General features: G+C 39.0%; 1 protein-coding gene across 1 annotated transcript; it reads left to right on the top strand.

The window, feature by feature from the left end:
• The first annotated feature begins 18,227 nt into the window (after window positions 1–18,227).
• On the top strand, window positions 18,228–23,779 carry LOC101686293 (transmembrane protein 202-like). Its single transcript, XM_004758366.2, has 5 exons — window positions 18,228–18,319; window positions 18,648–18,900; window positions 19,525–19,671; window positions 20,256–20,387; window positions 21,707–23,779. Exons 1-5 carry the CDS (start codon window positions 18,242–18,244, stop codon window positions 22,264–22,266), a joined length of 1,170 nt encoding a protein of 389 aa, XP_004758423.1. The 5' UTR covers window positions 18,228–18,241; the 3' UTR covers window positions 22,267–23,779.
• The last annotated feature ends 680 nt before the right edge of the window (window positions 23,780–24,459 follow it).

Raw genomic sequence — 24,459 nt, 5'->3', positions numbered from 1 at the left:
TCGTCAGCTTCACCCAGCCAAACACTGGCAAACCCAGTCAAGATCAGCCAAACCTCATCTGATCTGCAGACCTGTGAGTGAGAAGAATAAGTACCTGCTATTGTAAGCTACTTAGAACACCAGGAGGGTTTATTATGCAGCACTGTTGTAATGACAGCTGACTGATATACCCCTCTAGGATGTAAACTTGAGCACAGCAGGGACTTTGTCGGGTTTTTCACCACTATATATGGTCAATGACAAGAACAGTGCCTAGAATGCATAAGATGCTTAATAAACATTTGTTGAATGGATTGATTCATGTATTTGTACTAAAGCTATAAAACTGTTTGGTGATCCCAAAGAGCAAGGCAAGAGTTCAAGTATGCAAAGAAATAACTATAATTTGTTCTGTTATAAATGTAGTCAGTCAGAAGCTGACACCAACATATGAATATCACCTCCAATCAAATAAACCAGGAGCATCTTAAACTGATGATAGATCCATATAAAACTGAAGGGTAATTGATGAAAGGATCAGAAGTAAAAGGTCCTGGCAAAACTTCAATAACAAATATTTTTTTAAATATTTTATTTGACACAAAGAGAGAGACAGAGCACAGGCAGGCAGAACAGTAGGCTGAGGGAGAAGCAGGCTCCCCACTGAGCAGGGAGCATGATGTGGGGCTCCATCCCAGGACCCTGGGATCATGACCTGAGCCAAAGATAGACGCTTAAACGACTAAACTACCCAAGTGCCCCAAATAACATAAATATTTAGTGAAATACTACCATCACCTCTGAATTGGAGACTGTTTTCAGGAACAGAAGAACCCCATGTCCTACAGAAAAGATGAAATGAACTATTGTCATCTATGAGCTGGATGGTGGTAAAAATAGAAGTTGAATAGGCCTTATGAAAAGGTCCTTGTGTATTTAGGTAGATAAAAGAACAAGTATTAAAGTGAACGGAGCAAAATATTAATGTGTGAATTTAGATAAAGAGTATGGGATATTCCTTTACAGTCCTTGCAACTTTTCTCTAAATTTACAGTTTATTTCCAAGTTTTTCTAAAAAGGAAGAAAGGGTTGTTCGAGTATATCCAGTAAGAAACAGAATATGACTAATCCCGAATAGGGCAACTTTTGTAGTCTTGAGTGACTTAGATAGCAATTGTCTAGTTTTTCTGTGATTCAATGTAAGATACGTGTTAGAATGGTCAGATGCATGTTGCCTCCCATTGCAGGGACTTTCTCATAGGTCTGCTGTTCATAGGTTCCTCATACATTCTCTTGCCATACCTGGGATTATCTTGAGGATCCATCATACTGTTTCTCTTGGAAGTTAGTCATCTCCCTCATTTGTGTTGAGATTAAGAACATTTACACTTGTGAACAGGCATTAGATTTTGCCTCTTTAATTGGGTCATCCCAGTGTGTCACCTGCCTTTGAGTTCCTCCAGAAGATAATCTTAGACAGAGGTTCAAATATAAGTAAGTTATTTGAAAGGTGAAATGGAATGTTGGGAGGAGCTGATGCTCCAACTGGCATCAATACTTTTTCCCTTTCACACTTTGTTCTCCATCCCAGGATGCTAGACTGTATATAAAGTGGAAAAAGGAGAAATGAAAAAAGGGAAAAAAAGCAATCAATAAAGGATGCATTTTCAAGCTACCTACCACTATGGTCAATTGGAGCTTAATCCTGCAGAGATGATGGGAAACAACATAAAACCCAAGCTTCAGAATTACACTTCCCACACACAGGGGTAGGGGGCTAGTTGAGGGCTACTCACAAGTAGGTGTTAATTCCCCAGAATATCTGGGTCAGTTAAGGAGAGAAGCTATTAGGAAAAGAGGTACAGATGTTGGCTAGTGGAAGGCTTCCAGAAAACACCGGAGTGTTAAGGCCCAAGAGATATGGGAAGGGCACTAACAGCATCTGCTACTAGACCTAAAGATGTCTATAGAACACCCACTCTTGAGCCAAGAAACTGACTAGCACTAGGTCCCGGAAAGGCAACAGAAATTAAAGGTACTATATATCTCTCCTCTTGACAAATAGATATCAAGATGATATGTAGTTTTCCCTTTGACAAATAGGTATTATGTATCTTGGTTTAAATAGAGTACCACTACTTAGGACATTTACATTCCATTGCAACCACTCTGCACATAAAGATTCACCATATTTCTACCATAATATACAGTATCAGGTCCCAAACTCCTCTTTCCCATCTTGTGCTCAGCCCTAAACATCCCAGGATGAAAAGATGTGAAATGAAAGTATTCATGCCATTTGGGGCATTACATTTAGATTCCATAAATTATAATTGGAAGAGTATAAACCAGAAAAATAAGAACTTGCCTCCTACCTAAATAACCACTGAGAAAATTCTACCAGGCAAATCTAGGAAAATTTTGCTATTTCATGCAAGGAGGAGGAAGCCTATCTCATTCTTGGGCCACTGAGACAGATCTACCCACCTAGATACGATGTCCACATCAGATTTGCCACTCAGAACTTGGTCCAGATTGTTTTAATATTATCTCATTTCTCATTCATTCATTAATTTAACAATATTTATAATCTACAAACAATATGGCAACTAAACAAGATAAATGCATACCTTGTTCTCTGAGCCTTATAATTTAGTGGAGGAGATATACTATACAACAAATAATTACTTAATTACAATTGTGTTAAATGCTAAAGAAGAAAAGCATAGAAAATGGTGAGTTTATGGTTGAGAGATTACTCAATCCAGGCTGAAGAAGAATGTTAGAATAGCCTCCACTGAGGAAGAAATATTTAATCTAAGACTAAGAGTCAAGTTTAGCCAAAAGAATGAAGAACATTTGAAAAACAGCATTTGCAAGAAGTCTAGGACATTACTGAGACTAAAAGATAGCCAGTACTGCTGGAGAGTGGTAGATAAAGGAGTATAGTGCAGGATGAGGCCAGACAGATGAAAAGAGCCAGTTCATGTAGACAAAGAGAAGAAAATTTTGGAAGACAAGGTGGAGGAAGATCAGGATCAAATTTTCCTGTTCTAGAAATTTATATAAATGGATATATTCACTCTTTTGTATCTAGTTTCTTTCATTCAACATAACATCTATGACTGTCATTTATGTCGTGTGTATAATTTATTCCTTTTTTATTCAATTATATGAATATGCCACAGGTTCCTTATCCATTTTTCTATTGATGGGTATATGGGTTGTTTCCTGTGTTGGCGATTGTGAATGAAGCTGCTATGAACATTCTTGTAAGGTCCTCTTTGTATGTAAGTGTACAATTCTCTTAAATACCTAAGAGAGGAGTCACAGGTCATAGGATATAGATGTGTACCTCAGAAATTGCCAAATTGTTCTCCACAGTTACACCATTTTACACTCCCACCAGCAATGCATGAGAGTTTCAGTTGCTCCACATCTTTGCTAACATTTATTGTCAATCCTTGTACATTTAGCCATTCTGAGTGGGCATAAAATAGTATCTCACTTGTTTTATCTCACAAAACTTTTTTTGTTTTAATTTGCATTTCTTTGATGTCTAATGATTTTGAAGTACCTTTTTCATTTACATATCTTTCTTTGTAAGTATGGTTATTCTGCTCATTTTTTAAACCAAGTTATTTATCTCATTATTACTTGTAGGGGTTCTTTGTGTATTTTGGATACAAGTTCTTTGTCAGCTATGTTTTGCAAATATTTTCTCCTACTTATATGTGGATTTTTTTAAAACCCAACTTACAGACTCAGAAACAGATTGGTAAGAACTGGGAGATGGGTGAAATGGCTGAAGTGGTCAAAAGGTACAAACTTCCAGTTATGAAATAAGTCCTCGGGATGTAATGTATGGCATGGTGACTATAGTTAATATACTGTAATATAGTTAATAATACTGTATTGTATATTTCAAAATTGCTAAGAGAATAAATCTTAAAAGTTCTCATTACAAGAAAGGAAATTTCTGGGGCACCTGGGTGGCTCAGTGGGTTAAGCCTCTGCCTTCGGCTCAGGTCATGATCCCAGGGTCCTGGGATCAAGTCCTGCATCGGGCTCTCTGCTCAGCAGGGAGCCTGCTTCCCTTCCTCTCTCTTTGCCTGCCTTTCAGCCTACTTGTGATCTCTCTCTGTCAAATAAATAAATAAAATTTTTAAAAAAAGAAAAAAAAGAAAGGAAATTTCTAACTATGTATGGTAATGGAGGTTGAATAAACTTAATATAGTAATCATTTTATAAAATAGTCATGTATCAAATAATTATGTTATACACCTAAAACTAACATGAAGTTATATGGCAATTATACATATTTGAAAAAAGTCATTCCATTGCCATTTAGGCTCCCATTATTTCTTTTTTTTAATTGACATATAATGTATTATTAGCCCCAGGGGTACAGGTATGTGAATCATCAGGCTTACACGCTTTGCAGCATTCTCCATAGCACGTACCCTCCCCAATGTCCATAACCCAACCACCCTATCCCTACCCCCCTCCCCCCGGCAACCCTCAGTTTGTATTGTGAGATTAAGAGTCTCTTATAGTTTCTCTCTCTCCCATCCCATCTTGTTTCATTTTTTCCTTCCCTAGCCCCCCCAAACTTCCCACTTTGCCTCTCAAATTCCTCATATCAGGGAGAACATATGATAATTGTCTTTCTCTGATTGACTTATTACTCTCAGCACAATACCCTCTAATTCCATCCATGTCATTGCAAATGGCAAGATTTCATTTCTTTTGATGGCTGCATAGTATTCCATTGTATATATACCACCTCTTCTTTATCCATTCATCTGTTGATGGACATCTAGGTTCTTTCCATAGTTTGGCTATTGTGGACATTGCTGCTATAAACATTCAAGTGCACATGTCCCTTTGGACCACTACATTTGTATCTTTAGGGTAAACACCCAGTAGTGCGATTGCTATTTTCAACTTTTTGAGGAACATCCATGCTGTTTTCCAGAGTGACTGCACCAGCTTGCATTTACACCAACAGTGTAGGAGGGATCCCCTTTCTCCACATCTTTGCCTGCATCTGTCATTTCCTGACTTGTTAATTTTAGCCATTCTGACTGGTGTGAGATGGTATTTCATTGTGGTTTTGATTTGTATTTCCCTGATGCCAAGTGATATGGAGCACTTTTTCATGTGTCTGTTGGCCATCTGGATGTCTTCTTTGCAGAAATGTCTGTTCAGGTCTTCTGCCCACTTCTTGATTGGATTATTTGTTCTTTGGGCGTCGAGTTTGATAAGTTCTTTATAGATTTTGGGTACTAGACCTTTATCTGATATGTCATTTGCGAATATCTTCTCCCATTCTGTCAGTTGTCTTTTGGTTTTGTTGACTCTTTCCTTTGCTGTGAAAAACCTTTTGATCTTGATGAAGTCCCAATTGTTCATTTTGCCCTTGCTTCCCTTGGCTTTGGCAATGTTTCTAGGAAGAAGTTGCTGTGGCTGAGGTCAAAGAGGTTGCTGCCTGTGTTCTCCTCAAGGATTTTGATGGATTCCTTTCTCACATTGATGTCGTTCGTCCATTTTGAGTGTATTTTTGTGTGTGGTGTAAGGAAATGGTCCAGTTTCATTTTTCTGCATGTGGTTGTTCAATTTTCCCAACACCATTTGTTGAAGAGACTGTCTTTTTTCCATTGGACATTCTTTCCTGCTTTGTCAAAGATTAGTTGACCATAGAGTTGAGGGTCTATTTCTGGACTCTCTATTCTGTTCTATTGATATATATGTCTGTTTTTGTGCTAGTACCGTACTGTCTTGATTATGTCAGCTTTGTAATAGAGCTTGAAAACTGATTTCTGTGCATTGATTTTATATCCTCACACTTTACTGAATTCCTGTACAAGTTCTAGCAGATTTGGAGTGGGGTCTTTGGGTTTTCCATATAAAGTACTATATCATCTGCAAAGAGTGATAATTTGACCTCTTCTTTGCCGATTTGGATACCTTTAATTTATTTTTGTTGTCTGATTGCTGTGGTTAGGACTTCTAGTACTATATTGAATAGCAGTGGTGATATAGCTGCCATCAATAGCTGTGATGTTCCTGACCATGGTGTAAAAGCTCTCAGTTTTTCTCCATTGAGAGTGATATTCGCTGTGGGTTTTTCATATATGGCTTTGATGATATTGAGGTATGTACCACCTATCCCTACACTTTGAAGAGTTTTGATCAAGAATGGATTCTATACTTTGTCACATGCTTTCTCTGCATCTATAGAAAGTATCATATGGTTCTTGTTTTTTCTTTTATTAATGTATTGTATCACATTGATTGATTTGCAGATGTTGAGCCAAACTTGCAGCCCTGGAATAAATCCCACTTGGTCGTGGTGAAGAATTCCTTTAATGTACTGTTGGATCCTATTGGCTAGTATTTTGGTGAGAATTTTTGTGTCTGTATTCATCAAGGATATTGGTCTGTAATTCTCTTTTTTGATGGGGGTCTTTGGTTTTGGGATCAAGGTAATGCTGGCCTCATAAAATGAGTTTGGAAGTTTTCCTTCCATTTCTATGTTTTGGAACAGGTTCAGGAGAATAGGTATTAATTCTTCTTTAAATGTTGGGAGAACCCCCTGGGAAGCTGTCTGGCCCTGGGCTCTTGTTTATTGGGAGATTTATGATGATTGCTTCTATCTCCTTACTGGTTATCGGTCTGTTCAGATTTTCGATTTCTTCCTGGTTCAGTTTGGGTAGTTTATATGTCTCTAGGAATGCATCCATTTCTTCCAAGTTGTCAAATTTGCTGGCACATAGTTGCTCATAATGTGTTCTTATAATTGTTTGTATTTCTTTGGTGTTGGTTATGATCTCTCCCCTTTCAATCATGATTTTATTTATTTGGGTCCTTTCTCTTTTTGATAAGTCTGGCCAGGGATTTATCAATTTTATTAATTCTTTCAAAGAACAAGTTCCTAGTTTTGTGAATCTGTTCTACTGTTCTTTTGGTTTCTATTTCATTGATTTCTGCTCTGATCTTTAGTTATTCTCTTCTCCTGCTGGGCTTAGGCTTTCTTTGCTGTTCTTTCTCTAGCTCCTTTAGGTGTAGGGTTAGGTTGTGTATTTGAGATCGTTCTTGTTTCTTGAGAAAAGCTTGTATTGCTATATATTTTCCTCTGAGGAATGCCTTTGCTGTGTCCCACAGATTTTGAACAGCTGTGTTTTCATTATCATGAATTTTTTCAATTCTTTAATTTTTTGGTTGACTTTTTTTTTTTTTTTTTTTTGGTCAGAGAGAGTGAGCACAGGCAGACAGAGTGGCAGGCAGAGGCAGAGGGAGAAGCAGGCTCCCTGCTGAGCAAGGAGCCCGATGTGGGACTCAATCCCAGGACACTGGGATCATGACCTGAGCCAAAGGCAGCCGCTTAACCAACTGAGCCACCCAGGCATCCCCCATTCATTCTTTAGTAGGATGTTCCTTAGCCTCCATGTACTTGGGTTTTTTGTAACTTTCCTCTTGTGATTGAGTTCTAGCTTCAGAGCATTGTGGTCTGAAAATATGCAGGGAATTATCCCAATCTTTTGATACCAGTTGAGACCTGATTTGTGACCCAGGATGTGATCTATTCTGGAGAATGTTCCATGTGCACTAGAGAAGAATGTGTATTCTGTTGCTTTGGGATGGAATGTTCTAAATATATCTGTGATGTCCATTTGGTCCAGTGTGTCATTTAAGGCCTTTATTTCATTGTTGATCTTTTGCCTAGATTATCTGTCCATTTTGGTGAGGGGAGTGTAAAAGTCCCCTACTATTATTGTATTATTGTATTATTGTTGATTATTGTTGATTTTGTTATTAATTTGTTTATATAATTGGCTGCTCCCATGTTAGGGCATAGATATTTAAAATTGTTAGATCTTCTTGTTGGGCAGACCCTATCAGTATGATATAGTGTCCTTCCTCATCTCTTATTATACTCTTTGGTTTAAAATCTAATTTATCTGATATAAGGATTGCCACCCCAGCTTTCTTTTGATGCCCATTAGCATGGTAAATTGTTTTCCACCCCCTCACTTTAAATCTGGAGGTGTCTTTGGTTCTAAAGTGAGTTTCTTGTAGACAGCATATTGATGGGTTTTGTTTTGTTTTGTTTTAAAGATTTTACTTATTTATTTGACAGAGAGAGATCACAAGTAGGTGGAGAGTCAGGCAGAGAGAGAGAGAGAGAGAAGCAGGCTCCTGCTGAGCAAAGAGCCCGATGCGGGGCTCGATCCCTGGACACTGAGATCATGACCTGAGCAGCGGCTTAATCCACTGAGCCACCCAGGCGCCCCGGGTTTTGTTTTTTTATCCATTCTGATACCCTGTGTCTTTTTTTAAAAAGATTTTATTTATTTATTTGACAGACAGAGATCACAAGTAGGCAGAGAGGCAGGCAGAGAGAGAGGGGGAAGCAGGCTCCCTGCTGAGCAGAAAGCCAGATTCGGGACTCGATCCCAGGACCCTGGGATCATGACCTGAGCCAAAGGTGGAGGCTTTAACCCACTGAGCCACCCAGGTGCCCCACCCTGTGACTTTTGATTGGGTCATTTAGCCCACTTACATTCAGGGTAACTATTGAAAGAGATGATGCTTGAAAGATTTTGAAAGATACTGATTACTGTATAATGTATATTATCTCTATTCCTTTCTGGTCTACTACTATTATTAGGCTCTCTCTTTGCTTAAAGGATGCCTTTCAATATTTCTTGTAGGGATGGTTTGATGTTTACAAATTCTTTTAGTTTTTGTTTGTCCTGGAAGCTTTTTATCTCTCCTTCTATTTTCAATGATAGCCTAGCTGGATATAGTATCCTTGGCTGCATGTTTTTCTCATTTGGTGCTCTGAATATATCTTGTCAGCTCTTTCTGTCCTGCCAGGTCTCTGTGGATAAGTCTAATATTTTTACCATTGTATGTTATAGACTTCTTGTCCCTGGCTGCTTTCAAGATATTCTCTTTGTCACTAAGACTTATAAGTTTTACTATTAGATGACGGGGTGTGGACCTATTTTTATTGATTTTGAGGGGAGTTCTCTGCATCTCCTGGATTTTGATGCTTGTTTCCTTTGCCATATTAGGGAAATTCCCTACAATAATTTGCTCCAGTATACCTTCTGCCCCCTCTCTCTTTCTTCTTCTTCTGGAATCCCAATTATTCTAATATTCTTTTGTCTTGACAAGAGTCAAGCTCTCAAATTCTCCCCTCGTGGTCCAGTAATTGTTCATCTCTCTTTTGCTCATCTTCTTTATTCTCCATCATTTGGTCTTCTATATCACTAATTCTCTCTTCTGCTTCATTTATCCTAGCAGTAAGAGCCTCCATTTTTTATTGCACCTCTTTAATAGCTTTTTTTATTTCAGCTTGGTTAGATTTTAGTTCTTTTATTTCTCCAGAAAGGGCTTTTATTTCCCTAGGCAGGGTTTCTCTAATATCTTCCATGCCTTTTTCAAGCCCAGGTAGCACCTTGAGAATCATCATTCTGAACTCTGGATCTGACATATTACCAATGTATGTTTTGATTAGGTCCCTAGCCTTTAGTTCTGCCTCTTGTTTTGTGTGTGTGTGTGTGTGTGTGTGTGGTAAGTTTTTCTGCCTTGTCATTTTATCCAGATAAGAATATATGAACGAGAGAATAAAATACTAGAAGGGTGGCAAAGACCCCAGAAAAATGTACACTACCTAAATCAGAAGAGTCCCCAAATATCAAGGGAAGAAGAAAGGGGGGGTAAAAGGAATTTTAAAAAAAAATTTTTAATTAAAAAAAAAAAATATATATATATATATATATATATATCAGACTGGTGAATAGAATAGAGCTACCCTCTTGATTTTGGGTGTATTTTGGTCTCTTAGAAGAAACTACCTCCCAAAATTTTAAAGAAAGAAAAACTTATATATACAAAAATAAGGGTAAATATGATGAAGGGATGGAATATGACTAAAGATTAGAATTTTTTAAAAATCCTAAGAAAGGAATTGATACGATAAGTTGGTTGGAAAAAGAAAGTGGAGAGAATTAACTCAGGCTGGAGACTAGAACAAAGCCCTGTGCTAGATATAGGGTATATTTTAATCTGTTAGAAGAAATTGTATCCCAAAAATTTTTTAGAAGAAAAAACCCTATATGTATACAAAAAAAATAAGGTTACCACAATGAAGGATAAAATACGACTATAATAATGAAGGTTTTAAAATATTTTTTATTTTTATAAAATATTTTATTTATTCATTTGACAGAGAGAGAGATCACAAGTAGGCAGAGAGGCAGGCAGAGAGAGAAGAGGAAGCAGGCTCCCTGACTGCTGAGCAGAGAGCCCGATATGGGGCTTGATCCCAGGACCCCAAGACCATGACCCGAGCTGAAGGCAGAGGCTCAACCCACCAAGCCACCCAGGCGCCCCTAAAAAGATTTTTTTAAAGAAAGGTATTGTTAAGATAAACTAGTTAAAAGGCTTCGAGAGGAAAGAGGAATTTTTAAAAAATTAGAATAAGAAAAAAATACAATTTAAAAAATTTAATTAACTTTGTGAGACTAAAGAATCATGGGGAGAAAGCCATGAATTCCATGCTTTGCTTTCCCCTCCTCTGAAATTCCTCTCTTCCCTTGATCAGTGAGCTTGACCTTGGCTGGATGTTCTTGCTGATCTTCTGGGGGAGGGGCCTGTTGTAGTGATTCTCAAATGTCTTTTCCCAAGGTGGAATTGTATACAGCCCTTGCCAGGGGCTGGACTAAGTAATCTGCTCGGGTTTGCTCTCAGAAGCTTTTGTTCCCTGAATGCTTTTGGTACTGCTTTGGAGGGCAGGAATGAAAATGACAGCCTCCCAATCTCCGGCCTGGAGGAGCCAAGAGCTCAGGGCCTCACTCCTCAGTCTTCCTCGGAGAAAAGCACTCAATTCCTCCTATCTCCCTAGTCTCCTGCTGTGCTCTGAGCTCACCTGGTCTGTGACCAAGTGTATCTATCTCTGGCACACAGCTCTGTTTGGAGTCTCCAAACCCAGCAGATTCCTGCCTCCAGAGGAGGAAGGTGAGTCTCCCTGGATCTGCCACCTGTGGGGTCCCTGCTCAAAGAGCAGTGGTCTGAATATGCCGTGGATCACGGTTTAAGGTAACCCCAAGCTGAGAGCTCACTCCTCGTCTCCATTTCTGTAGCTGGATTCCCCATTCTGATAACCTGCGAGCTCTGGTACACCCAGACACCCCCAATCCTTCTGGGACCCCATGGGACCTGATAACATACTGTCTGCATGAGGGCTCCACCCCGGCTTAGCCTCTGGAGCAATGTCTTTCAGTGGAGCAGACTTTTAAAAGTTTTGAATTTTGTGCTCCACCTCCTGCTTGCCAGGAGTTGCCCCCCACCCCACCCGTCTATCTTCCCGTCTCTTCAGATTCACTTCTCCGCACATCCTACCTTTCAGAAAGTGGTAGATTTTCTGTTTCTAGAACTGCTGCTCTTCTTCTTTTCGATTTCCTATTGGGTTTGTAGGTGTTCAGAATGGTTTGATAACTATCTATGTGAACTCCTATGACCTGAAGTCATCCCAGTCTGCTATTCCTCCACCATCTTGGCTCCTCCCCAGGCTCCCATTATTTCTGATGAGAAATCAGATTTATATCATTGTTATTCTGTCACATGTACCTTTAGTCTGTCTGCTTTTAAGATTTTATCTTGGATTCACCAATTTATGATGCGTTTAGGTGTGGTTTTCTTTGTATTTATCCTTTTTGTGTCTTTAAGGCTTTTGGATCCATACATCAGTATAATTCATAAAATTTGGTAAGTTTGCAGCCACTATTTTTCTCCCCCATTCTCACTTATTCCAGGACTACAATTTCACCTTTTTTTTTTTTTTTTGAAATTTGGAATTTTTTTCGGAAAATTGGAATTTGACACTTTATTTTTCTTCAGTTTTTTTTCTGTTCCTCAGATTGTCCATTTCTATTAACTTATATTCAAGTTCACTGACTCTTTTTCCCCACTACTTCCAATTTGCTATTAAGTCCAAACAGTGAATTTTTTATTTTATTTATTTATATTTATTTATATTTTATTTTATTTTTTATTTTTATTTTATAGTATTTTCTGTCCCAGAATTTCCATTTAATTTTTTTAAAATGTTTTCTCTATCTTTGTTGAGATCCCATGTCTGGTCATTGATTATGCATTTATCTGCTTTTTAGTCCTTATAAAAATTTATAATGGTTGTTTTAAAGTCCTTTTCTGATCATTACAACATCTGGATATTTTGATGTCAGTTTCTGTTGACTGCCTTTTTCTTGAATACAGAATATATTTTCCCATTTCTTCACATATTCAGTGTTGTTGTTGTTTACTATTGGACATTATGTTTGATACATTGTAGCAACTGTGGTCTCTGTTACATTCATCTGAAGCATGATTTTCAGGTCTGTCATCCATTTTTTTTTTAAGATTTTATTTATTTGTCAGAGAGAGGGAGAGAGAGCGAGCACAGGCAGACAGAATGGCAGGCAGTGGCAGAGGGAGAAGCAGGCTCCCCGCCGAGCAAGGAGCCTGATGTGGGACTCGATTCCAGGACGCTGGGATCATGACCCGAGCCGAAGGCAGCTGCTCAACCAACTGAGCCACCCAGGCGTCCCTGTCATCCATTTTTAAATTGGGTTATTTGTTTTCTTATTTTTTAGTTGTAAGACATTTTTTTAAAAAAAAGATTTATTTATTTTAGCGAGCAAAAGAGAGAGTGCACAGGCAGGGAGAGGGGCAAAGAGAGAGGAAGAGAGAGAGAATCCTCAAGAAGACTCCCCGGATTTAAGTGTTCCATGCAGGGCTCAATCCCAGGGCCCTGCAATCATGACCTGAGCAGAAACCAAGAACTGGCTGCTCAACCAGCTGAAACACCACACACTCCTTGTTGTTAGACTTCTTTGTGAATTTTGGATAACAGTCCTTTATCAGATGTGTCATATGCAGATATTTCCTCCCAGACTGTGGTTGTCTTCACTTTTTTTTTTTAACCATGTCTTTGCAGAACAGAAGCTTTTCATTGTATTGAAGTCTAGTTTATTAATTATTTCTTTCATGGATTGTGTTTTTGGTATTGTATTGAAAAGTCATTGTCATACTTCAGTGGCACTTATTTTCTCCTGTTTTCTTCTATGAGTTTTATAGTTTTGTGTTCTGCACTTAGGTCTATATGACCTATTTTGAGTTAATTTTTGGGAATGGTGAAAGGCTTATGTCTAGATTCACTTTTTTTGGGTGTGGATGTCCAGTTGTTCCAACATCATTTGTTGAGAAAACTATCTTTTTGCCATTGTATTGCCTTTGTCCTATATCAAAGACCAGAAGACTCTATTTATGTGGGTCTATTTCTGGGCTCTCTGTTCTATTCTGTTAACCTATTTCTCTCTTTTTTCACCTTTTGGGTTTTCCACAAAAAGTATCATGTCCTCTGCAAAGACTGAAAGTTTGACTTCTTTGCCAATTTGGCTGCCTTTTGTTTGTTTTTGTTGTCTGATTGCTGAGGCTAGGACTTCTAGTACTATGTTGAACAACATTGGTAAGAATGTCGTGTTCCTGACCTTAGGAGAAAAGCTCTCAGTTTCTCTGCATTGAGAATGATATTCACTGTGGGCTTTTCATAGGTGGCTTTTATGATATTGAGGTATGTTCCCTCTATCCCTACACTGTGGAGTTTTAATCAAGAAAAGATGATGCATTTTGTCAAATGCTTTTTCTGCTTCTGTTGAGAGGATCATGTGGTTCTTGTCCTTTCTTTTATTAATGTAATGTATCAGATTGATTCATTTGCAGTTGTTGAACTACACTTGCAGCCCAGGAATAAATCCCACTTGGTCATGGTGAATAATCCTTTTAATGTGCTTTTGGATCCTATTGGCTAGTATTTTTCCATTCATGTTCATCAGTTATTGCTCTGTAATTTTCCTTTTTGGTGGGGTCTTTGGTTTTGGGGTCAAGGTAATGCTAGCCTCATAGAATGAGTTTGGAAGAATAGGTATTAATTTTTCTTTCAATGGTAGGCAGAATTCCGCTGGGAAGCCATCTGGCCCTAGACTGTTGTTTGTTGGGAGTTTTTTGATTACTGCTTCACTTTCCTCACTGGCTATGGGACTGTTCAGGTTTTTTATTTCTTCCTGTTTCAGTTTTAGTGGTTTATAAATTTCTGGAAATGCATCCATTTCTTCCAGATTGCCTAATTTGTTGGCATATAGTTGCTTATAATATGTTCTCATAGTTTATATTTCTTCCTTATTGTTTGTGATCAATCTTCTTTCATTTGTGATTTTATGTATTTGGGTCCTTTCTCTTTTCTTTTTGATAAGTCTGGCTAGGGGTTTATCAATTATCTAAACAGAAGATCAGTAAAGAAACAAAGACTTTGAATGACACACTAGAGTAGATGGATTTCACAGATATATTCAGAGCATTCTTAATACACATTCTGTATTCTGAATACATATTCTGTGAATAGAATACACATTCTCCTCAAGGGCACATAGAACATTCTCCAGAATAGATCACATCCTGGGTCACAAATCAGGTCTCAACCAGTACAGAAGATTGGGATTATTCCCTTCATATTTCAAAACCACAATGCTTGAAACTGGGACTCAATCACAAGAGGAAATTTGAAGGAACTCAAATACTTGGAGGTTAAAGAGCATCCTATTAAAGAATGAATGGGGGTGCCTGGGTGGCTCAGTTGGTTGAGCGACTGCCTTTGGCTCAGGTCATGATCCCAGACTTCCGGAATCGAGTCCCGCATTGGGCTCCCAGCTCCTTGGGGAGTCTGCTTCTCCCTCTGACCTTCTCCTCTCTCATATTTTCTCTCACTCATTCTCTCTCAAATAAATAAATAAAATCTTAAAAAAAAAAGAAAAGAATGAATGAGTCAACCAGGAAATTAAAGAAGAATTAATAAATTCATGGAAGCAAGTGAAAATGAAAATACAATAGTTAAGAACCTTTGGGATACAGCAAAGGCAGTCCTAAGAGGGAAGTATATAGCAATACAGGTCTTTCTCAAGAAACAAGAAAAGTCTCAAGTACACAAGCTAACTTTACACCTAAAGGAGCTGGAAAAAAACAGCAAATAAAGCCTAACCCCAGCAGGAAAAGAGAAATAATAAAAATTAGAGCAGAAATCAATAAAAGAGAAACCCAGAAAACAGCAGAACAGATCAACAAAATTAGAAGCTGCTTCTTTGAAAGAATTAATAAGATCAATAAACTAGTTGTCAGTCATTTAATTCTTTGTTTTTTTTAATCAGAGCTTTTTATTTTTACTTATAGAGATCTTGTACATATTTTGTTAGCTTTAAACTCATGTGTTTCATTATGGGGAAATGATATTATGTTTTTAGTTTCAAATTTTACTTGCTCATTACTACTATATGGGAAAATGATTGACTTTTTTAAAAAGTAATCTCTCCACCCAGTGTGGGGCTCTAACTCACAACCCAAGATCAAGAGTCACATGCTCTACCAACTGAACCAGCCAGGCACCCCATAGAATGATTGATTTATATTAACTTTATATCCTGCAACTTTGCTATAATCACTTATTGTTTCTAGAATTTTTGTTGTTGTCAATTCACTTCAATTTTTGTTGTTGTCCAATTCACTTGGACTTTCTACACAGTCATGTCATTTGTAAACACAGTTTTATTTCCTCCTTCCCAATATTTATGCATTTTCTTTTCTTGTCTTGTCTTGTTGCATTTCAGTATAATATTGAAAATGAGTGGTGAGAGGGGAAACCCTTTCCCTGTTCCTGATCTTTGTGGGAAAGCTTCTGTGAAATTCACAAGTGCTGCTCAATTTCTTCTTAGGAGGGACAGGGTGGCAGAGTGGGCTGGGGTTGGGTATTTCTCTTGCCCCACATGAAAGGTTGAACAGACTGGAATTGAGTATTTTCTTTTCCCCAGATTGCTTAAGCTCTGATAAAACTCTAATACTTTAGGTGTTGGTAAGATAGTTTCTCTTCAGGGATGGCCTTGTTAAGAACAGAATTCTCTGGTATGTTTCAAAATGGTTCCTTTTCTCCTCCTGCCAGAAGTGTAAGGGGACTTTTCTCTGCTATTCACTGTGAAAACCTGGTCGACCTGCTGGAGGTAGAATTGACTAAAGTGTACAAACTTCCTAAGATTAGATACCCCCAGAGTTTGTAATCTCTTAGACTTGTCCACACTGAACATGCAACAATCCATCAATTACAACTCAGATTTACCTATGCTTGTACTGGTTCCTGCAGGGATTTGTGCTCTAGTACTTGTGATTCTTTGTATTTATCTTTCCATCTCTCTAATTTTGGGAGCCAGTTTGCCTTGTGATCTCATTTCTCTGAGGAACCTAAAAAGAATTGTTGATTTTTCAGTTTGTTTAGCTTTCTACTTATTTTATAATGGAGTGACCACTTCCAAGCTCCTTGCATGCCAGACTAGAAATTAGAAGTCCACTCTTTCTTTTTTTTTTTAATTTTATTTATTTATTTGACAGAGGGAGATCACAAGTAGGCAGAGAGAGAGGAGGAAGCAGGCTCCCTGCTCGGGAGCCTGACACAGGGCTCGATCCTAGGACCCTGGGCTCATGACCTGAGCCGAAGGCAGAGGCTTTAATCCACTGAGCCACCAAGGCGCCCCTACTCTTTCTTTTATTACCTGTCTTATTTTCAATCAGTAAGCATTTCTTGAATCATTATTATATTCCAAGCACTGTACTAGATATCGAGTATTACACAGCTGAATAGGATAAGTCCTCACTGCTGAAGTTCACAGGCAAGTTACAAAAGGAAATATAAACAGAAAAATTACAATACTATGGATAAAGATTATGAAAGAAGAAAGCACAAGGTGCTGCAGGAGCACAAAGTCTGGGACTGAGGGTTGAATTCAGAGAAGACTTCCCTAAAAGCGTTAAATTAAAATGAATCTTGACTAATGTTAACTCAGATAAAGATAAACTGGAAAGTGTGATAGATACCATATGCAAGGTAGATACCATTTACACCATGTGCAAAGGAAGGACTAAGGTAGGTTTAAGCAACTGCAAGAAAAATAGTTGTTTGGAATACAAGAGAACATGGAGGGAGAGAATGAGCCTAAATGTCACTAGGCTTTCTACTTCATGAAAATAAGGACCTTGTTCAGCAGGAAACAGATGGCTTGCTCAAACAAGTTAATCTGGGGGAGTTAAGGGACTATTTATAAAGTCCTCTTTGAACTGAAAAAGATTTGGGGAAACCATCAGTGAAAAGTTATTACTACTCTTAAGCCTGATCACGTAAGTGAAAGGAGCAGAATGGAAAAGGTGGTTCTATGGAGAAGCCTGCCTGCAAGGAACTCTATTTTAGGTAAGAGAACACAGACAACCCTCAGTAATCTGGTAAGGACAGACCCAGTAAATAAACACACAGATCTCTGGATCTCTGATTTTCTGCCCATGACTGCCATTGGTGAAACCTAATCAGAGACTGGATGGCAAGGGAACCCATTGATATAGTCCATCATATCAGTCAGCCTCTGAACAAAGATGGGGAGTAGATCCAAAGGGACATATGAAAGATACCCAACACATTAATACACCCTCAGTGCCTAACATCACACCTGGCACAGAGGAGGTATTGAATGATTGAATGAAGCTGGATAGCAAACAGAAATCTAACTTGCTGGGTTTAACTAATTCATGCTAACAAGTTAGGACCTTACCTTGTAACAGTGGGGTCCAATCAGAGCATTTTAAGCACAGGAGAAACATATCAGAGTTGCATTTTAGAGACAACTTTATCAAGAATAAACTGAAGCCTTGTAGCAGAGGTACCAGGTAAAAAGCTGTTATAGAAAAGATGTTCTAAGGAAGAGGAAACAAATAAAAGATGGGCTTTAGAACATTAAGGAGTTGAAGTTGTCAGGAGATGCAGGACATATTGTGATTGAGTGACTGGCAGGAAATAAATAAAGGACACAAAAAGGGGGTGTAGGATGAAGAGTAAAGATGCCTGCATTTCTCAATGACCTCTTGGGTGTGGTGGATCTGTGAGAAACCTGGGTTCGGCACCCAGTTTGTTATAGGTGTCTGGAGCTCAAGAGACACCTGGATGGGAAAAAGGGATTGAACCAGATCTGACAAATGAGACAAAGACACTGTACACTTCCAGTTAGTTGTGTTTCCTGGAGTGGGGGAGGGGCAGGAAAGTGTGTAAGGTCAGCGTGGGTTAAGTTCTATGGCAGTTGAGAAGAGCAGTGAGCCAGAGACTAGGATGGAAAGAAGGAAAGGACATACCATGGCCTTCCACAGTATTTACAGTTCCAGCATCCTGGGTTACCCAACATACAGGGTGAGGAAGCCTTTTCTACAAAAGGCTAGGTAGTGGTGGGGTGCTTTTGCATGAAGCAGTTTGTATATGGCATAGGGGAAATGTCAGGGAGAAGAGGCAAAGTTAACTCCATCTTTTTTTTTTTTTTAAACTGGGAACAGGTTAAAAAGGAATATATTTTAAAAGTTGTGGGAGGCTCTGGAACCAGAAGAGAAAAAGACCCTGAAGTGTGGGTGGGGAAGAGTTCCTGCCCAGTAGAAGACCTATGGCTTATTTTTTCTGTGAGTGGAGATGGAGATGCTTGAGACAATATTCCTTTCATGATGTCCTCCTCCCTTTCCCATCACAGCCAATTCTCCCCTACTGCATGCACCGCTTCTCTTCTCTGTCACCATACCAGCGACAGCTTCTGGAGAAGACCCAAAGCTACATTCGCATGTTCTGTGCTGGCCTCTTGGGCTTCATCTTTGTCCTGCTGCTGTCCTTGTCCTCTTTACATTGGGTGAAGTTCATGGTATTGAAAGACAAGAAGACACTCTTTGCAGGGCTCTGGACAGTGTGTCACCATGATCTCTGCTGGAGCCATGTGCCAAAGGCACCCTGTGAGTGCCTTCCAAATCCTAGAGCCCCCTCCTTTGGTACATTTGCTCAGATCCTCCATAGCACCCCTCTCTCCCTTTGTCCTTCCCACAACCCTGCTCCTCCTTTTCTCCCCTCATTCACAAGCATGTAAGGACAACTCCTCCAAACAGGGCAAATTTACCCAGGTTTGTTTGGACTAGACTTCCCCAATGACCTAAAAACCACAACTCCTTAATTATTGGAAGCTAATGCCTAGCAACCCTGTGCTTTTTATTACCTTTGCACTCACAACTTCCTAGGAAAAAGGAAATTAGTCATTTGCACCTTAATATGAAAGTTACCTCATAATGTGCCTCTCAAGGGTATAGTTATAATTTCAACTTGTCACTCATTGTGGAATACATTTCTTTCCTTGTTAAAGGAATTCCACATGTCAATGAGGAGATGGAAAGAGGGTCCTTACTGGTGCCTGTGAAGCCACCCACTTGGGTGGCTCCTTACTCTGACTATATTACATATTAAGACACACCCTAATCCTGTCCTCCTCTGTCCCTCAGTACCTTTCCTAGAACCTATCTACCCTTATTTAAGGGCAGGTCACCTCTGCTCCAGCCAAACCTCTCCTTTTCCACTTTTTCTGGCAGATTACCTCCAATTCTCCAGGGCCTTCTTCCTCATCTCTGCCCTCATCACCCTCACTATTATTATGTGGCTCAGCATCTCTCTCATCAAAGGGCCAGGAGACAAAACCTACATAGATCTGGGCATATCCATCTTCTCTTTCATCTCAGGTACACAGTGATGTTGGAAAAAGTTTGTCCCTGGAGTCCTCGTATTTCTTCCCATTCTGTGCCATTTCCCCTTATTTTACGAAGTCATTCCCTCCCTCACATGAACACTGCTATCATAGGACAGTGTCTCCTCTCAAAGGGAAGAAAGCTTTCAATAAGCTTTTACTCCCCATGGGGCTATTAACTCTTAAGGGGGGGACCCTGAGGAGATTATGTTTAACCCAATGGACACACCTCTAGGAGTTGTTATCTGATGGACGAGTAAAGGGGATATCATAGGCTAGAGGCCCTTCTGGCACCCAGAAAACTACTATGCAGCTAACTAGCTACCTGTTCTATTGGTCTTATCTACAGGCTCCACCTTGACAACCTTATTCTAGTCAAAGCAGAAGCCTTTGCTCTCCCATCTTGGTTAATTGCCGACTGGGTCTTCCCATGACCACTGCCATGGGTAATAGGCCTCCAACACATAACTGAGATGGTTTGGATGACAAGGAAGTACAAAGAGGGGGAAGAGGGTGAATTGGGTGGGAGAGCCGAAGGAGAGTTATGATGGGTAGTGATAGCTTTCATTCTGATCCCAGGCACCTGCCTACTCCTCTGCCTCATCTTGTTCCTGATGCAAGTGAAATTGTACAGTAGGAACGTCTTGAAGCCCCATTTCCTATTAGTCTACCGCCTCAATTGGTGGAGCAGTATCTTCTACATGATAGCTGGTGAGTTAATGCTCCTGTAAACAGTGAAGGCACCAAGGAGACATTTTTACGTGGTTGGTCCCATTTCTCTCTCTCTTTTGCTTTCTTTTGGTTTGGCACATTAGAATCTCATAATTTGGAAGGGCTCTAAAAGAGTTATTTCCATGTCAATGAACAATTCTTAAGAGCAAGTCCTTCCAATTTATCTAAAACATTTTTTTTTCTATAATGATACCTGTCCCTACACAGATAGGAGCAAGATTCAGGAAGTAGAGAAAGAAGGCATAGACATTAACAGAGTTAATTCATAGTTCTTCTGTCCTTCCAGAAGATGGTTCTAAAATCCTCCTCTCCTTTTATCATATCAAATAACCTCTCCACCTTTATGAATCTCCAAAATAAAACTTCAACATATGATATATGTTCCTCTGAAATATTACCAATATAAAGCAGAGTGGTAATATAGGAGTTTTGCCTTTATAACACTTCTCCTTTCATCCTTCTAAGCCATATACTTGTTTTTATTCATTCATTAACAGTGGTCTCCAATCCATTGCATCACACACCCTATTAGTAAAACACTTCTCAGCAAGCATTCCAAAAGACCTATGGTTATTTATAAAATATGTACATATATTAAATCATTAATATATTCATTACATTATAAAATACAATTTTTTAAAAGATTTTATTTATTTATTTGACAGACAGAGATCACAAGTAAGCAGAGAGGCAGGCAGAGAGAGAGAGGAGGAAGCAGGCTCTCCACAGAGCAGACAGCCCGATGCAGGGCTCGATCCCAGGACCCTGGGATCATGACCTGAGCCGAAGGCAGAGGCTTCGGCTGAGCCACTGAGCCACCCAAGCACCCCTTATTTTTAAATTTAAAATTGTATTTTATCTGCTTCCCTCTATCTCTTTCTCTCTGCCTGCCTCTCTGTCTACTTGTGATCTCTGTCTGTCAAATAAATAAATAAAATCTTTTTACAAAATTTAAATATAAAATTTATTTTTTTAATTTAAATTATGTAAAAAATAAAATTTTTACAAAAATTTTAGAACTGAAAACAAAATTTGCTAAAAATACAAAAAGACATTACTATTTTTTTCCCATGCCCCAATGAATTGGCTTGTATACCCTTGGGAAATATTGTTCTACAGAAAAGCTGGGATCAATGCTTTGAATCCCAGATCCCTAAAGATAATGAAAAGGATATTCAGAAATGTATCATAAGTCAAATTCTATTATAATTAAGCCAGTGTATCAGGGATGTTTCATGACTTAAGATTTTATCTATTACTAACCCACAGTGCTGACCCTGACTTTTCTTTTTCTCTAGGGTTCCTCTCTGGACTCAATTATATAAGTTCCCGAGTTACCCCTCCAGATCAAAATCTCCTTGTGATCCCTATTTCAAGAACAAGGATAGGAAGTGTAGCCACAGTACAGCTGGGGCTAACTGAAACAAATATAGGTGCTTCTACACAGATGAGCCAGGTACTAGAAAGACAGTCAGGTTCAGTGTTACAATCAAAGGTCCATAGAACGGGGACTCAAACAGAGGTAGGGACCCAGACAGAGCCAGTGACAGAGACAAAGACAGTAGCCCAAAAAGTGCTAGGAACTCAGACCGAATCAGAGGTTTGGGCTGAGTCAAGGGCCCAGACAGAGCCAGAGATAGGAAATGAATCAGTAATAAGAGATGCGTTGACAGAGTTCACTACTGAGATAGAATCAATTGACGCAGTAGAGCCAAGACCTGAGGTGGAGATAATTGGGAGTGTGACTGGTGATATTCTAAGCAGTAGCCTTGAGGGTAATGGAAACAGAATGACCCAAGTCAAGGATTGTGAGGACAGAGAGTCAGCTGAGAAAAATAAGGATAAGACAAAAAATTAATCTTAGATATAAGGTGGTGAGAGCAGAGATATTAAAAACAAAAAGGTTTCCCTTTAGGCTTAATGATATATTTGTTGGATCTGTAAGAAGTGTGGTGGGAGTATCAGAAGTAATTCTGAGGCAACAATAGAACCCTCTGTGAAACCCCCCTGGATTACACCTCCTTCACTGAGCAAGTTGATACTAGGGGTGAACCATACAAATCATTTGGATGGTTTAGGGAAAAGCCACCAATAATTTAAGGATCATAAGGACAGCAAATGCAAAGCTTATTAAAGGAAGTTTCCATGTTAGTGTTGTGTGCTGTGACTGGGAGAGGCTGGCAAGAAATGACACACCCAGGCCAACAAGCCTTTCCCGATTTCCAAAACCCCACGATGGAACCTCTCAGCATGTTTGAAAGAGCTTCCAACTTGGAAATTCCAACTCTTTTTTGGCCCTTAGTTCCCTAATTCATTAGGCTGACTTTTGGCAAACATTTAACTTTCTTGGGTCTAACATTCTTCATTATCCAGGTAGGCTCTGAGATTTCCTCTAGTGCTATCTATGGCCATGAATGATAAGCAGTGAAGTTACTCCTGTTGGCTCAGACAACCCTGGATTATTTTAGCAGGTAACTCTGTGTAGTCAGAGGAACAAAATTAAGTTATCTACCTCAAAGGCTACTTTTGGCAACTCACTTCTTATTTTTTTTATTTAGTCATCTCATTTAAAAATACAGGTGAATCTCACTGTTTTCAATTGTTTAGAAGAAGTAGAAAGGAAGAGAAAAAATAAAGGCAAAAGAGCCCCGACTCTCTGACAGAAGTGTACCATATAGACTGAAGGAATTTCACTGAGGCCTTACAGAGTTTCGCAGAAGGGACTGTGGCCTTTGAAACCGGAAGTTAGTTTTTTTATTGGAAATATTAATTGTTCACCATGAGAACCCACTCTTAACTCCCTAAACAGTTCACTATTTTACTATTGCTGGCTGCCTGTGCCTCTAGCTTGTTAATCAAATTTTCTGACCCTTAATTTTGTCACCTTTAAAAGTGACTTCAATAAATGATATCATCTCCATTCCACATATTTGACTTTCCAGAATGTTAGATAAGGAACCAGAAGAGAGAAGATGATGGTCAGGGCGGGAAACATTAAAAGATGTTCTTCCCAGCAAATATGATTAACAGATGTCTGCCTTAAAGTACAAATTCTCTAATGGGATAGTTAAGATTTTTGTCATACTTCAATTTGTATTACCTGCATCAGTCAGATAATTACATAACTAAATACAACTAAGCAGATGCTTTGATAAGTGAGAGAAGAGAAAGAAGAAACTTTGCAAAGTGAAGGTCTAACGGGAGGGAGAATTTTGAGATCTTTCAGTGAGGACAAAGGGGCTGACTACCTGGGAGGGCAGGCGTACTGAAAAAGTAAGAAGAAATGTGGGAGATTGATAAAGACAAACGTCACCTCCACTACAATTTTGTCTCAAACAATAAAAGTACCTGAAGTCTGGCTGCTCTGGAAAACCGTATCCTCCATTTCCTTGTATGTATACTTGTCTTCCCATGCATCATCCATCCATCCAAAAATTGTGGAAGATTTATTGAACATTAACAGGGAGTTCACTGCATAGAGGGGGATAGAGATAATAAGAGTAAAAGGCAAAAAAGAGGTTGCAGGAATTCTAGTAGTACACAAAAGAGACAGCTCAATTCGGTCTAGGGGCTTAATGGAAAGCTACTTGAATTGGTAAAACGTGAATGAGCTCAGTCTTGAAAAAGAAAAATGATAACATAGGATTTCATGTAGGAGAAGAATCATTGAAGCAAGGCTTTAGTATGAGGCTGACTTTCTCAAAGATTCTGGAAACAGAATAACATTACAGCAACACAACAACTTTAAGTTATATTTCAGTAAACTTGTTCTTTCAAATTTACGTAAAAAGCAAAAACATTTTTGCTTTTTTTTTCAGCCATTTTTGTTCCTTGGACTGTAGCTTTTTGTCACAAATCCTTGGCTTTCCTTCCTCTCTTTCCTTTTGTCTCCTTTCACTTTTTGCTGCCCTACTCTTTTTTGGAGCAATATCCATTTCTTCCCCCTCCCCTCCATTTTCTTACACAGAAATTTCACCACCCTTCAAACTTTATACCCAACATCACCTCTGGGTTTCATGATGGAGACCCAAGGGCTCAGCGAATTATTTGA

Source organism: Mustela putorius, unplaced genomic scaffold, assembly GCF_011764305.1.
Source record: "Mustela putorius furo isolate JIRA1106 unplaced genomic scaffold, ASM1176430v1.1 tig00003972_pilon_pilon_pilon, whole genome shotgun sequence".
NCBI lineage: Eukaryota > Metazoa > Chordata > Mammalia > Carnivora > Mustelidae > Mustela > Mustela putorius.
The sequence above is the reverse complement of the archived record's forward strand: the minus strand, read 5'-3'. Positions and strand labels throughout refer to the sequence as shown.

Bases quoted from the DNA above. Each gene is read 5' to 3' on its own strand.
- LOC101686293 (XM_004758366.2), top strand. From the start codon at position 18,242: ATGGAAAGAAGGAAAGGACATACCATGGCCTTCCACAGTATTTACAGT. The intron at 18,901-19,524 runs GTGAGTGCCTTC...TTTTTCTGGCAG, and splicing joins CCATGTGCCAAAGGCACCCT to ATTACCTCCAATTCTCCAGG. The intron at 19,672-20,255 runs GTACACAGTGAT...TTCTGATCCCAG, and splicing joins CATCTTCTCTTTCATCTCAG to GCACCTGCCTACTCCTCTGC.